The sequence below is a fragment of the Epinephelus lanceolatus genome, chromosome 4, assembly GCF_041903045.1.
Source record: "Epinephelus lanceolatus isolate andai-2023 chromosome 4, ASM4190304v1, whole genome shotgun sequence".
NCBI classification, from domain to species: domain Eukaryota; kingdom Metazoa; phylum Chordata; class Actinopteri; order Perciformes; family Serranidae; genus Epinephelus; species Epinephelus lanceolatus.
Genome location: NC_135737.1, coordinates 34347137 through 34361537, shown reverse-complemented (window position 1 = coordinate 34361537; position 14401 = coordinate 34347137). Strand labels below are relative to the sequence as shown.

The following is a 14401-nucleotide window of genomic DNA, read 5'->3' as shown; positions in this document are numbered from 1 at the left end:
TATATGAGCACCATTGTCTTCACAAAACAAACTAAATGACTGCTTGGTAATAAAAAATGAAGGCTTATCTAATGGTGTTTGGTAATGGTGGATTATGGAATAAAATGCTGAACTGCTCATGTGTTAATGTAACGCATTGACTATTTTAAAACACAGACAGTGATCTACAGTGCTTGGTCCTGTCCTACTTTTGTTCTTTCATTTGTTGTTTTCCTGGAGGCCAATACAAGGCACACACATTTTGGAGAGTTATGCGTTTTATGAGACAATATAAATGTCCATACTAAATGGCCTTCAAATGATTTAGGTATTGTTGTGGAACTCTTATATATTTGCTCTTGATAAACCTTCCCCCAGTTATTATTTTCTCACTAATGTTTTCCGTAAGAGTACAGATGTTGTTGAAATCATTAACAGTAACGTTTCTACTCAAGTGCCCCAGTCAGTTGTGACAGTGTGACAATATGCACAGCACCTGGACCCTGAAACTGAAGCAGTTAAATATAATTCAGCCATCATTAATATAACCTTTTGCATCTGTGTTTTTCTAATGTGACTTTTCAAAAATATCTCCTGTGAAAACGGCCCTTCTTTGTGATAAATGAAAGTATAGTGATGACTATGTCTTGTGGTGTGTCACATTGTGGCCAAGTACACAACATGATTTTTTCTTGGGTGTTTATGTTCCTGTACAGTTCAGTATATTAGAAAGCGTCACAGTGAAGTGTTTGTTTGTTTTTGCCAACATGAATCAAAGCATCTGGCAGTATGACAACAACATGACAGCATCCACATGTTTGGTTTTGGTATTGACTCCCCCCCCACCCCCTCTTTGCCTGTGTGTTTGTAAAAAATACAGCATCACTGGCCTCTGTAGAGAATCTGTGCTCTCCACTGCAGTCCCTCCTTCTGACACTTCCACTTCCGTTGTCTTGTCGGGTTTCTACAGCTAGGTAAGTAAAACATATTTCATAAAGTCTGTGTATGGATCCCTTGGATCCCTATGGATCCTCCTGAGATGTGTGTCACTCCATAAGTAACTGCTGATGACATTGGGCTGGGTTAGCCATTGTCCCAGAATAAATTTGTTAAAGGTCATAATAGTCACAGTTTATGTGGGACAGTGCGTGCATGGTGTTTCACTTTCGACTTCTTCTCAGTTTTTTCGACGAGAGGAGTGTCTGTGGTGCGGAGATATCAGGAGTAACAGACTGACTGGATTGCAAATGTGAGCTTATACAGTGTATACATTTGCAGTGTCCTATGCTCCCCTGCTCAGTATTCTCTTCATATAACTTACTGAGGAGACCTTTCAAAGGGTTTTGTGTTCTCAGTAGTATTTTTTTTTTTTTTGGCCCAGGTCAAATGTTAAATTAATGTTTAGCTCAGAGCCTACTGATGTTATGCTCTTTGAAACCTATGCCCTCGAATAAGCAGACAAGATGGTCTTTATTTATTTATTTATTTTCTTTAGATGTTGATCCCTCCACAGTGGCAGATTTTTACCATTCAAACTGTTCAAACTGCATTTGACACGTCCATATCCCCTCCTGCTTTTGCAAAGATACCCCTTATTAAGCTCTCACAATGTTTCCATATTTTCTCAAATAAGTGCTGGTAGTCAAATAATGGCTGGGGCGTGGTCACCACAAACAAAAGGCCCGTTTCCACTGCAGGAACTTTGGGGTAATTTTACGGGGCCGGGGCCGTTGGTGCGTGTCTCCACCGCAGGAACCACCTCCGAAGGACAGGGTTCCGGAACTTTTACAGAGGCTAAACAAGTCCCTGCCTCGGAGTAGGTACTCAGAACGGCCCCGAGAAACTCCTGGCTGGGGCTTGGGATTTACTTGGTGCTGATTGGATATACTCAAGGCGGGATGTGACGTTTTGTAATTAATAACATGGTTATCATAGATTAGCTGGGCTAACCGTTAGCTGTTAGCGGTGTCTGTAATAACTCAATAAACGGTCCGTGAAAAAAAAAAAAATTTTCCAGCGGATATCTTAGTTACAACATGATTGAGCTAGCAAAGCAGTTTTGTGTTGCTATGTGTGGTATTTATTCAGTTTTGGGAAATCACAATGTCTAGAAAGCATCAGCTGACAGGGACAGCTAACAGCAGCAGCAAAGCTAACATCAGGACGTCATCTGTTAAAAGCCTCCCGTTGTCGGATACGACATGAAACTACTCCAGTTAGCTCAATCATGTTGTAACTAAAACATCCGCTGGAAAAAATATTTTTTTCACGGACTGTGACCGGAGTTATTACAGACACTGCTAACGGCTAACGGCTAACGGCGTCCCTACGCCCCTACGTCGCCCTGGTCAAAATGGTTGCGCAACGATTACGTCACAGAGCCCGGTAACTTTACAGGAACCTTCCTCCTACTCCGCTCTCTCAGTGGAGACACAGTGGTTGAGAGGGCCGAGCGAGAGGACGTTCCTGTAGTAGTTCCTGTCCCCCAAATAGTACCAGGAACTTCTTCAGTGGAAATGGGCCTGAAGGCCGGCCACAAATACAGGCCTGGGGAAACACCTGGTGCCTCTTATAAATGTGCATGCTAACTAAAAAACAATGTACATTTCTGTTACTTTAATTCAGTAAATTGGTGGCACAGTTATGCAGTGGTCAGCACTGTCGCCTCACAGCAAGAGGGTTCTGGGTTCAAATCCACAAGCTTGCCCGGGCCCTTCTGTGTGGAGTTTGCATGTCCTCCCTGTGTCAGCGTGGGTTGTATCTGGGTACTCCAGCTTCCTCCTGCAATCCAAAGACATGCAGATTAATTGATGACTCTAAATTGCCCGTGGGTGTGAATGTGAGTGTGAATGGTTGTCTGTCTCTATTAGTGTTGCACGGTATACCGGTACTAAAATAGTACCGCGGTACTAGAGTATTCCAAACAGTTCTATACTGCATTTGGAAAATACCGGTACTTTGAAATTGATTCAATTCATTAATTTAGTTAATTTATTTTACTCATTTATGCACACAAACGCCTTTCTTGTTCCTATTGGAGCACAGATTGCGCATGTGGTGTGTATGACAACACCTGTATCAACATTAGCAGCTGGCGCACGTGAAAAAAGGCAAGAGAAAGTCTGAATCGCAAAGGGAGACAACACGAGACAACACAAACTTGGTGGAACATCTGAGTTACCAAACCGTGACGTCCGTACCGAGGTACTTACCGAACCATGATTTTTTTGGTACCGTTACACCCCTACTATTTATTGTTCTAAAGGTTTGTATCCAAAAGGACTTTTCCTTAGGAAAAGTACCGAAGAGTATCAAAAAGTATCAAAATTCATATTGGTATGGGTACCGAAACAAAGATTTTGGTATCGTGACAACACTAGTCTCTATGTGTCAGCCCTGTGATAGTCTGTTGACCTGTCCAGCGACCTGACAGCTGGGAGAGGCTCCAGCACACAAGCAACCTTGTATCAGGATAAGTTGTTATGGAAAATAAATGAATGAATATTTCAGCAAATTCAACAATGTAAGAGTGAATTTAAAAATGCAGTCTTTCTCTCATATAAGCCTGCTTCAAGTAAAGACCCCCTGTAGTTGAGGTAAATAAAGGCCCTGCCTACAATTAGAGAATTTATGGTAGTTTATATCAAGAGACATAGGACCCTGGGAACACAAGATATCTCTGAGGACTTCAGTTGCAGAGATAGTGATAAATATTATCATGCATCTTGTGAAACCTCTGAATTTATGATGCCAATTGGTAATAAAACGGACAATTATTTTCACTATTCTTTCATCTATGGATTATTTTCACTTATGACATAGTCCATTAAACATGAGAAAGTTGTGAAAAAATGGCACAATGTTCTCAAGTCCAAAGCAGTGTTTTTAATTTGTTGATTATTTCCAACCAACAGTTTAAAACCAGTCGCTGTTTCATTTATTATGAAATGAAACAGAGAAAAGCAGCAAATTCTCACATTGTAGAAGAAGTCATTTTTTACAGATGACATTTCTCACTGTGAGCTTGTCATAGTGAGAAATGTACTGCTGTTACTGATCATTTTTACCATGGCTGTGTTCTATTTAAGTGTTGCAGTAAGACATGACAGTCAGCGCCTCTCATTTCTCTATGTTGTGCCTCCTCGTCTCCTCTCGCCTCCGTCCTCCTACCTGTGACACGGTAATTGATCTCAGCACGCCATCTTGGAGGATGTCTGAATTCCTAAAATGCTTTTTAAGGAGAGAGGAGGCTTGCCGGAGGAACTTTGAGTAAAGATGCTCGGATGCTTCCTTTGCAGAAGTCTTTTCAGTAGGTGTGATGTATAAAAGAGGCGTGACACCCAGCTGATGATGCAGCTGTGCCACACGTTCTATCCTCCTGAGACCACAACATTTGTTTGGTATGCATTGTTAATATCTCCTAGCTGTTTGGGATCAGTAGTAAGTATTAAATATTAAACATTGTCAGCGATAATATTGTCCCAATGTCCTCAAACAAGGACTTCCTAATTAAGAGTGTCTTAGTTTGTTGCTGTCGCTAAAATTGGTCAGTTTTTTTGCCATATCAAACGGCAAACATTATTAATCACAAACAAGTTTCAACCATAAAATGTGATCAGGTTTTGGACCTTTTCCACTTTTGAGTCGGGATCAGCTGCAGACTGACTTGGCAGAGATGGCTGCTTTCTTGTTTTTACATTGATTAATGTATTGTGCTCCACTACCACTAGATGGCACAGAAAAAATCCACGAACAAGAACAACAGGTCTAAATTAAGTGGAATGAAGTATAAAGAAGTAAATAAACCCAAAATGTGACATCCCCATATGAGGACACAGGGTCTATCTTAGGATATCTTATTTTGATAAATGCCTGTTGCCTCCACTCCTCTCTCCTCGTGTCTCCTTCTTGCCCCCTCCGCTACCATCTCATGCTGAAGGGACTAAGATGAAGGAGGCAGAGGAGTAAAGGGCAGGGATCAAGGATGTATAGACTGAGAAATGAGAAGACTGGAGTGTGACCATGAGCTAACATGCACAATAGTCAGCTTTATTTATATCGTCCGATATCACAAAGGATAAGGACCCTGGAACTGAAGCAGCCATGATTAATTTTACACCTGTGCTTTTCATATTGTGACACGTCAAAATGTCTTCTGTAAAAAAAAACTTGCATTGATCATTGGCTCTAAAGTCAAAAGCTACACTGACAATTTTCATACAAAGCTATTTTGATTTCTATCCATCTGTTTCAAGTTCAAAGGAAGCGTGCCGCAAGCAGTCAGCTGCAGGCAGTCAACTGTCAAGGTTATCGACTGGTTCACTCTCTGTGTCCTATAAGCATCTCATCCATCTGTACGCTCCTTTAATTGCACTGCAACCGGGAACTTGACAAGGATTCCACTGTCTGCTGTTACTGGAAACGCAGATAAATAAACCCCATCGACTGTCTCACTGATTACTTGTCACATCTCTCTGTTGACGGGACATGTGCAAGGGGAACATCAGTTGGAATTGATGGGGATGAGTCTATCTTTAGGTGTGTGTGTGTGTGTGTGTGTGTGTGTGTGTGTGTGTGTGTGTGTGTGTGTGTGTGTGTGTGTGTGTGTAGGTAAGACCCTCTCATCAAGCAGTCCTCAGAGATAAATACGTCCGTGGGCAACACCAGCCCTATCAATACTACTTCCACAAATTGTCTCTGGAGCGCATCGTAATCTGTCTCCCCATGCTGGATACTGAGTTCAGAAGCGGTTGTTAAAATGCACTTTACTTCAGTACAAGCAGGGGCAGCTCCTTAATCAGTCACATGTCACCTTCTGCTTTTACCTTTATACACCTGATCCATACAGAGTCTGTGAATGATGACACACACTGTCAGTCTGAGCCATTTTTCCTACATACAGTCATGACATAACGGTCTATCTATGTGGGGGTATTCTTTTATTTATTTTACATAGGCGTTTGGATGCTGCATGACAACTCACATCAGCAACTATAGCTGTCAAACACTACAGGATAACATCCACTAGAGGGCGGTATAGCATAAAGAATTCTCAACAGCAACCTCGTCTGTGCTTCTCTCTCAGCCTCCTGCAGTCAGCAGCAGAACAAGCGCTGATACAGACTCATACCGCAGTTTTTGGTGTTGCTGCTTCATGTTAAGGAACCTATCTGGTTTAATTATTTTGAAACATGCAGATAAAATTAGTTTAAATAGTTTTTTAGTGTATTTTGGTCAATTAGAATTAATTGCCGTCGTCTTACTCAATCGCCCAGGGGAAAAAATAATAATTAAATTAGATTCAAAATAAAAATAAATAAAATTTGTCTGTTTTTATTATGATGTGCGACCAACACATTTCTGCCAAACAAATGCATTGGTATTTTCTGATAGGATAACTGTTTCTTCTTTAAAGATAAGTGAAATATAGTACAAGTATCTGTTGTATGTATATAGCTGAGATATAAGACCACACACATTGTGTTCGTTCAGAATAGATATTGGATTACAATCGTAAAATTATATTGAAACATTTTAAACGTTACAATTTTTAAGTGCAAGCAGGGCCTAGTTTTCTTTACATAGCCTCACGCTTTTTTAAAACATGGTTTAATATGAAATTATATATAAATGTGTCTGTGTTCAACCTAGATGTCTTTTTTTATTATTTTTAATTTGGTTTTTAAAGGCCTCCTCACCTTGAAACTAACCGGGTGTATAAGACAGGATTTTATCCATTTTTTTAAAATTTATTTTCTGTCAGAAAAACAACAAAAAAATTCATCTAATGAAAAAAAATTTGCTTGTTAAAAACACCTCCTCTTTTACTTCAATTGTCTGCTTTAAACTGTCTTTGTATTTTACCTGCACAGTGTCAACTCTCCCCACTGAAGAGGGATTAATTTCCTCCGCCACAGTATTATTTTATTGCATTAGCTGCTCATTGGAAGCTTTCAATGCGTCTGATTGGGTCGATAGTTCTCCACACAGGGGCAGCACGCACTGGGGCCAAATAAATCGCTGCAGGTTTTTCAGACTGTTCAAGTACACTGTAACAAAAAGCAAGCATAGCATGGGGATAATTGTAATATTATATTCGCCTGAGAGATGTGGGAAATAGGTGAAGGAACTCAGTAGGCCTGTGATATGGAGCCTGAAGCAGGAAGGAAAGTGTGGGCCTACTGTGGTGAAATGTGGCCTCTTTTTTTAATTTGCTATTAATAATTTTATGTCTGTCTGGCTTTGCTTATTTAAACCAGATTGTATTAGGTCATTATTATTATTATTATTATTATTATTATTATTATTATTATTATTGTTATTATTTACCTTTCAAAAAGAGCAGATGTTTTCTGTTTTTAATAATTCAAAACTATCCCAGAATATCAATATTCTCATTTCCCATCATTATTATTTTGTTTCCACTCAGAGCTCTGCTTGGACGAAGCAGTGATAAATATCCCTGTTGATCACTTGATTGATTACCTTGCTCAAAGGTCACGCGGGCGCTGGTAATTTCCTTGTGCCGGAGGCTGCCTTTTCACTTTTAGTCTGCCTTCGACAGCCCCCCAATACAGACCATGTTATTTTTTTAACCCCTTAACAGCTGAGCACGCAACTACTGTAATACAGTAAAAAAAAATCACCCCAATGTTTCAATGAGGCTTCACCGCTTTTAACAATATTGAATTAGTCTCGTTACCTGGTGTTTGTGTGTGTGGATTTTACGCAAAGGGAAAGCAGTGGAGGCAGTCTTTCGGTTTTTATACCTGCAACCGCGGGGGTCTCGAACCCAATTAATTTCTAATAATTACAATCCACGGGGCTGTGGGGACCCGCGCGCCGCTCCGCCCTGCCACCGGGTTCAGCGTATCATAATAAAATATGTATCGAGAGAGTGGTCGGGAAGGGAGAGGAGACGAGGGGAGAGAGGAGAGTGAGTTATTGCGGTGAATGAAAACTGTTTCCATTTAGGCTAATTGAGCTCGCCGCCTCAAGCTCTCCCTCTCTCTTTCTCACTGTGTGTGTGAGTGTGTGAGAGTGTGTGTGTAGTGCGTACTCGCGGCGCGCCACCGCCACCTTCCCAGGCACGATGTGTAGGCGCAACCCACTTAATAGCATCATTTATGTCATTACAGTAGAGGTAGAGCGAGGTACAACCACAATAAAGTATCTGTATTCACCTCTCTTAAGTTAGACATTTAAATAAAGGATAGAGATGCGTCTTTTTAGCTTTTGGACTTGGATATACTTCTTTTAAATTTCTAAATTTGATGAGAAAATGCCTTTTATGAATGAGTGGGATTGAATACATTCTGCCCAGTTGCGCATACATCACACTCTGTATATATTACTGTGGTCAGTATGGTTTCCCTAATTGCAAACTGTGCAGAGTTTTGAGTGCATCTGTGTTGATGGTACCATATGGCACGCTTTGGTTGCTTGATGTCACGACTTTAATCAGTTTCCACACGGTTTTTGAATCGATAGCTCGAGTTCACAACCCATTTAAGAGTTCATCCACAGGGTCAGCATGATCTCATGCGGATCTAATTAATTGCCAATTACTTTAATTATACGCAGGCTCCATTTGGGGACACATAGGCTACACCTTTATGGTGTGTGGATGCAATTTCACTGTTTTTTTTCCCAGCGTTTTTTTGTAGTATAAAAAATATAGAAATGGCAACAAATCATGATTTTCTGTTTTGGTATCTGGCTGGTGCTCTATGGTGCTGATATATGACTCAGGATCTAAATATGCCTCTATAAAATGTTTATGTGATAACAGCAGACATGCAGTGATTTTATTGACTTTTAGTGCCTGGATGGCATGCATTTATGAGTGTGGCCTTTTTTCTTTAAATCCAGAGCAAAAAAAAAAAAGAAGAAGTCGATCCAACATTATTCCACCCACTGAGATGAAGGTTTGGACAAAAAACTCTTTCTTTTCTTTCTTGATAAAGGCCCCTTCTCGTTCCAAGTGAAATCAAGTGAAAACATCTTTTTCTTTTCGAGCCTTCAAGCAATTACCAAGTGATGAAATTTACGCAGCGCAACAGAAACGTCTCAAACAGGAATTAATACCGAGCACTTAACATATTAATAATTGTCAGCACAAAGAGGGGGGAGAGAGAGGGGGGAGAGAAAACCTGGGCACTCTCATATTAGAGCTGTCAGTCGGGTGCCCAAGCGGGAGAGAGGGAGGAAAGGAGGGAGGGGAGGGGAAGTTTTTCATTCATTTTCCAGTGCTCGGTATAATGGTCAAAAACACAATTAAAATATATAAAACCTTTAATGACTATATCCAGCATTGGTAATTTAAGTGAACATTGATTAATGTGGCTTCATGTAAAGAGAAAAGGTGCAATAAGGATTGAGAATAAGGATCGTTATAATTAATATCCCAAGCGCTTTGTGGATCCGGGGTGCTGGGTGCGCTGCAAGAAATATCCATCTCATGAAAGGGTTTCATTTAGTGCGCATTCTTAACTTTTTTTGCCTTTATAAAGATTTAACATCTCTTTCTTTTATTTGTTTTACTGTAACTTGTTTTACCGTGCTTAAAGAGTTTTTAAATAAGGCTAATTCTGTTTATTTTCATGCACTGTGTTAGATAAATGGATCTTATTTGCAGATAAGTCCTGACACACGTCAAAACAGCACAGGTCGCATCTCAATTACAAAGTTTCCTCACGTGTTAGATAAACAACGCGACCGAATCTGCTCCAGCAACCGTTTTGGACATTTTTTGCAGTGTGCCCCGCATTCTCTCCCTCAGTGATCTTTGCAACTCTGACACGAAAGGAGATGTCCGCGATTCACACCATCTCTGCACCAGCTCAGGTTTTAATATCAAAGTGATAAATCGTCCCCAAACTTTTCCTGGCACTTGCTGCCGGCAGATCTCGGGGCTGTGCGCATGTGCGAAGGTGTCCAGACTGACAATGCTGGAGAGATAGCGCGTTTGGATTGAGAAACCCAGAGAAAAAGGAGCCCGAGAAAAAACAAAAAGGAGGAGAAAAAAAAAGAGATCCAAGAAAAAATCCAAACAAACCCACGCCGAGAGACTGGCACCATGAGGTCCAAAGGCAGGGCACGGAAACTGGCCACGAGTAGGTGCAACATCCCTTTCTTTTTTTCTTCCTTTTCAAACATGCCATCTTATATACCTATAGACTGTCGCTGCTATCACTGCGTTTATCAAGAGTTTCTGTGACGGTTTCAGCAGAATCCTCAAGTTCAACCTGTAAAGAGTGACACAACGATGACACTGTCGCGATGGGGAAACAAAAATCCGCGGTGTCACAAGAAGAGCGTAAAGTTTAAAGTTTAGGGAGCGATGGAGGAACTTTCTGCAGGGCGTCCGCTCCAGTTTTGGAATTGCTCGTTGCATGTAGTGGGCGCTGTAGTGTAATGTTGTGTATTGTAGCTTAAAATGTCCCGTGCATCGGCAGCTGTGTTGCAATTGCTGCACAGTGCTGCTGCTGCTGTGGGGCTGCTGGTCACTTCAGTTTGCGGGGAGCAACTTTGGAAAAAAGGCAGGTTGATGCAGAGAAATAAGGAGGACAGGAGGATTTAGACAGGATGGTAAATGTCTCAGGGAAGGGGGTCTTGTTTGTAACTCTGTTTGCGCGCGTGTGTGTGTGTGTGTGTTCGTTCCGAGCTCTTATTAATGCATAGTGTGTCTTGATTGTTAAATCCAAAAATCCAATTTTTGATGTTTTAATTCTTTTGATACAGGAATGTTATTTTCCAGACTTTACCCTCCATGTGATTTGATTACTGCAGCACTGAGGCTGTTAGCAAATTCATTTAGGATAAAAAATAACTTAAAATATTCAGTGAGTCTGATTAAATTAAGTGTAATCTCGAAACACTCTTGTCATTAAATCGATTTAATTACTCGGACCCAATCAGCAATGAGAATTAATGCAGGGAGATGATTGATATGGCTATTCATGCATTGATTTGCTCCAATAAATTATCAAGAATCACTTTCTGTTTTTTTTCCCCCTCTTCCTAAAGCTGTGTTAATCAAGCTGTTATAGATATATATTTTTCATTAGTGTTTTGTGCAAATGCCTGTGCTGCTTTGCCTTATACATTTGAGTTTTGACTCCAACTCTAACATTGACTTTTAATTGCAGATACTCTCACTGTAAAACGCACACCATTAATCGAGAATTGCAGATTTCTTTGGGAGAAATTGCAAGGAGGTCAAAAGTAGGAAGGCAACAGTGTGCTGGAGCAGGCCTGCGATATTGTGTAGCGTTTGCAGGAAAAGACGTTAAGGTTTTCATGAGTTTCGGTCAGTTAAGTAAGCAGTGTTTACATCCCATTTTGCATGTAGAGCACACCTGTATTTTTGCATACAAGCACGACTAAATAAAGCTGCACAATATATTTAACACGATTTGGACGGTTGACGCCAGTGATCATGGCGACGCTGCTGCATGTGCTCACTAAAAATTAAGTTACTATCTAATTAGTTTAAGACTTATACAGAATTCCCGAAGTGTATTTAAACTAACTATCAGGATTCTATGGAAGGTTTAGAAAATACTGTGACACAATAAGGATATAGGTGTGTGCTCAGGCGTGCGCGCGCTCACGCACAGTCCTCATCATCATCATCATCAACAGGAAAGAAAGCATTTGATTTTCTTTGCAGCGGCCCTCTGGGTCTCTTTGCTGTGCAACACCAAACTTTGTTTTGAGTAGAGTTTTTATAGCTGCAAAGAAAAGCACACAGTACCAAGCATCAACTGCATCAACGTGTACGTGCAAATAATCAAAGATATTTAAATACAGGAGGAATAATTCCTCCTGTATTTAACGATTATTATTACGGAGATGCAAGACGAAGATTTCTACCTCTCCAGTCAGAATGGGGGGAATGTTCAGGGGTCCCCGGAGGAGCGGGCCCGCTCTGGCCCCCAGCCAGGTCTGCACAGTGTCAACAGTGAATATTTAAATTCCCAGACCCCTCATAAGAGCTCGGCTGGTAAATGCGTTCAGTGTGTGCCTCCCGCCTGTCCGGAGAAGTCGTGTTAAAACGGGCATGTACGGGGGCCCTCCTTGTGATAAAAAAAAAAAAGAGGAGGGGTGGATGGTGGATGTAATAGAGGAGGTGATGGAGAGGTGGTAAACGTAAGAGTGATTGATGGAGGTTGACTGATTAGTCCGCGCGTCCAGACGTAATGTGGTGCGCCACAAAAACTCGCTTTTGCTTCCCAACTAAGTATAGCCAAGGCGCGCAGGCCGCACCCCGCGGTGAATTGTGGGCTATACGGAAAGATGGAGAAGGGTGGAGGGGGGGTGATGATCTAAACTAGCTCGGTGTAGGCCTAATTAAAGGTCCACTTAGCATATTTGTGTCTCAATAAAACCCCTCTTGATTATTATGTGTTTAGAGGTCTTTGATAATTTGTTAGGAATAATTACGATGACGATTAATCACACATATGTAACCATGTAAAACTTTAATTCCTTTGCTTTTAACGCATTAAAAAAATATTGACCTGAAGGAAAAGTTCCATGAAAATTATTTGGAAGCTTAACAAGTGGCAGTGGAGCATTCAAATCTAGTTTGGGTCCCAAGGCACACACTTGTGCACTTGATAATCATTTTTCACATTTACCACAATATTTGGTCAGTCATCACTCACTGACCCGCCTGTCCCTAAAAAATGTGGCATCTATCACCTTTTTAGATGGAAATATGACACAATGCCTCCCCCTGATTGGCACGCGAGAAGATGTGCGTGCGTGTGTGCGTGCCATGGAGAGAGGCAGAGAGAGAGAGAAAGGCCTCGCGCGCCTCGGTGTCTCCCCGTCTGTCAGCGCCTCTCTCCTCTCTGCAGCTGAGGAGCGCGTCGTCCTCCTCACATTGTGCAATGGGCCATGCATCTCGCGTTTGTCTGGCGGAGCTCATTAAAACGGTTAATAGATCGGCCCATTTAAAAGGTGAGAGGGAGCGGGCCGGCGTGAGGAAAGTGAAATAGAGACCCCATTAAACAGCCCTTGTTGTCCCGGAGCGGTGCTCTTTGCCTGCGCTCCGCTTGGTGCCAAAGCTCCATATACAAATGTCCCATATCTCCTTCAGTAATGGACTGGGTCAAGAATCAGTAGGGCACACGGCCGAGGTTACTCCTCTCTGGCTTAAGTGTTAATTGTTGCTTGAACTTGTTTTCTTATGCAAATAAATTAACATATTTGTCTTTTCCTGTTTTTATTTTTATTTATTTTTTTTTATCAAGTTGCACCAGAGTGAATTCATATCAATTATTAACCTACTAATGCATCAGTCTGTGGTGTGAGGCACATCCTAAAACCAAAATAGTGCAGATCAATTAAGTGAAATAATCCCAAAAAATAGTTGGTTTATAATGAGGGAGGGAACAGATTATTTTACACCTTCATCTTGTTTCTTATTTAAATCTTCCAGTCATTTATTTTAAGGCCTTAATGTACTAGCCACTAATTATTTTGAGTTTAGGTGAAAGTTTGTGTGTGAAATGCCCACTTAAGCTTCAAGTCCCAGGAAATACTTGTGTGAATAGGTGTCAACTCTTCCCATCAGGTGCTTTAGAAAGGCGAGCATTTCCCACTTCAGAGTCATGGATGTGTAACAATTATGTGATCAGCCTACAGAGGGGTAAAACAGCGAGCAAGTACGTTTATGAACAAGTAGCAGCGTTGCTTGTAATAGCAAAGCTGCTGAATGCTTGTCAAACCAGGTGTAAAGCATATCACATATGCTCACACACACGCATACACAGCCTTTGTGGGTGTATTAGTTGTGTTTTGAGATACAAATGTGTGTGTTTGGGGTAGCAGGGGGGCAGTTTGTCTATGACCCAGGCGCTCTCATCTATCAACGCCCCCATCTGTCTGACATGTCGTCCACTTTCCTCCTCTCCTACGATGGGAGAAGCCCCCCCCCCCCCCCCCCCCCTCAGAAAATGGCTCTTTTTTTGGAAGGTCTCTGATGTTAATGAGTCGTCCAGGACTTGGTCGCAGGGCTGTAAACAGAGAGCTGATGAGGTTAGTGGTTTGTTTATGCACTGTTGTCACCCGCTTGAAGGATGGCCCCTGTCCCGAGCAGCTAGGGAGCTTCCAGGCCTTGTCACGGGTCCCCTCTCAGGCCCTGACACAGCGGCCCTGCCCCAGGGGCTTCTCTCCCGTCTCTGCTCCCTCTTTTTCCAGCTGCATTCCCTGCTGTCCTGCGCCACAGTCCATCATATATGTGGAGAGTTTCCTAACGCATTAAAGCTCACAGACAAGTATTAGATTTTGAATGCTGCCCCGGTGGCAGGTGAAGGAGTGTGCAGTAGTGTTTGTATGTTGATGGTGGTGTGTGTTGTTGTTGGGGGGGTGGTACGGTGCAGCGACCCAGACAGGGCAGTGTGGGAACACC

General features: G+C 41.8%; 1 protein-coding gene across 12 annotated transcripts in view; it reads left to right on the top strand.

The window, feature by feature from the left end:
* The first annotated feature begins 9917 nt into the window (after positions 1-9917).
* Positions 9918-14401, top strand: part of mecom (MDS1 and EVI1 complex locus) — a 142826-nt gene continuing 138342 nt past the window's right edge. For all 12 annotated transcript variants that reach the window (XM_033631587.2, XM_033631585.2, XM_033631580.2 and 9 more), the window contains exon 1: positions 9918-10094. In XM_033631587.2, coding sequence (XP_033487478.1) covers positions 10058-10094 — 37 coding nt within the window. In that variant the 5' untranslated portion in view covers positions 9918-10057. The remainder of the gene's footprint in view (positions 10095-14401) is intronic.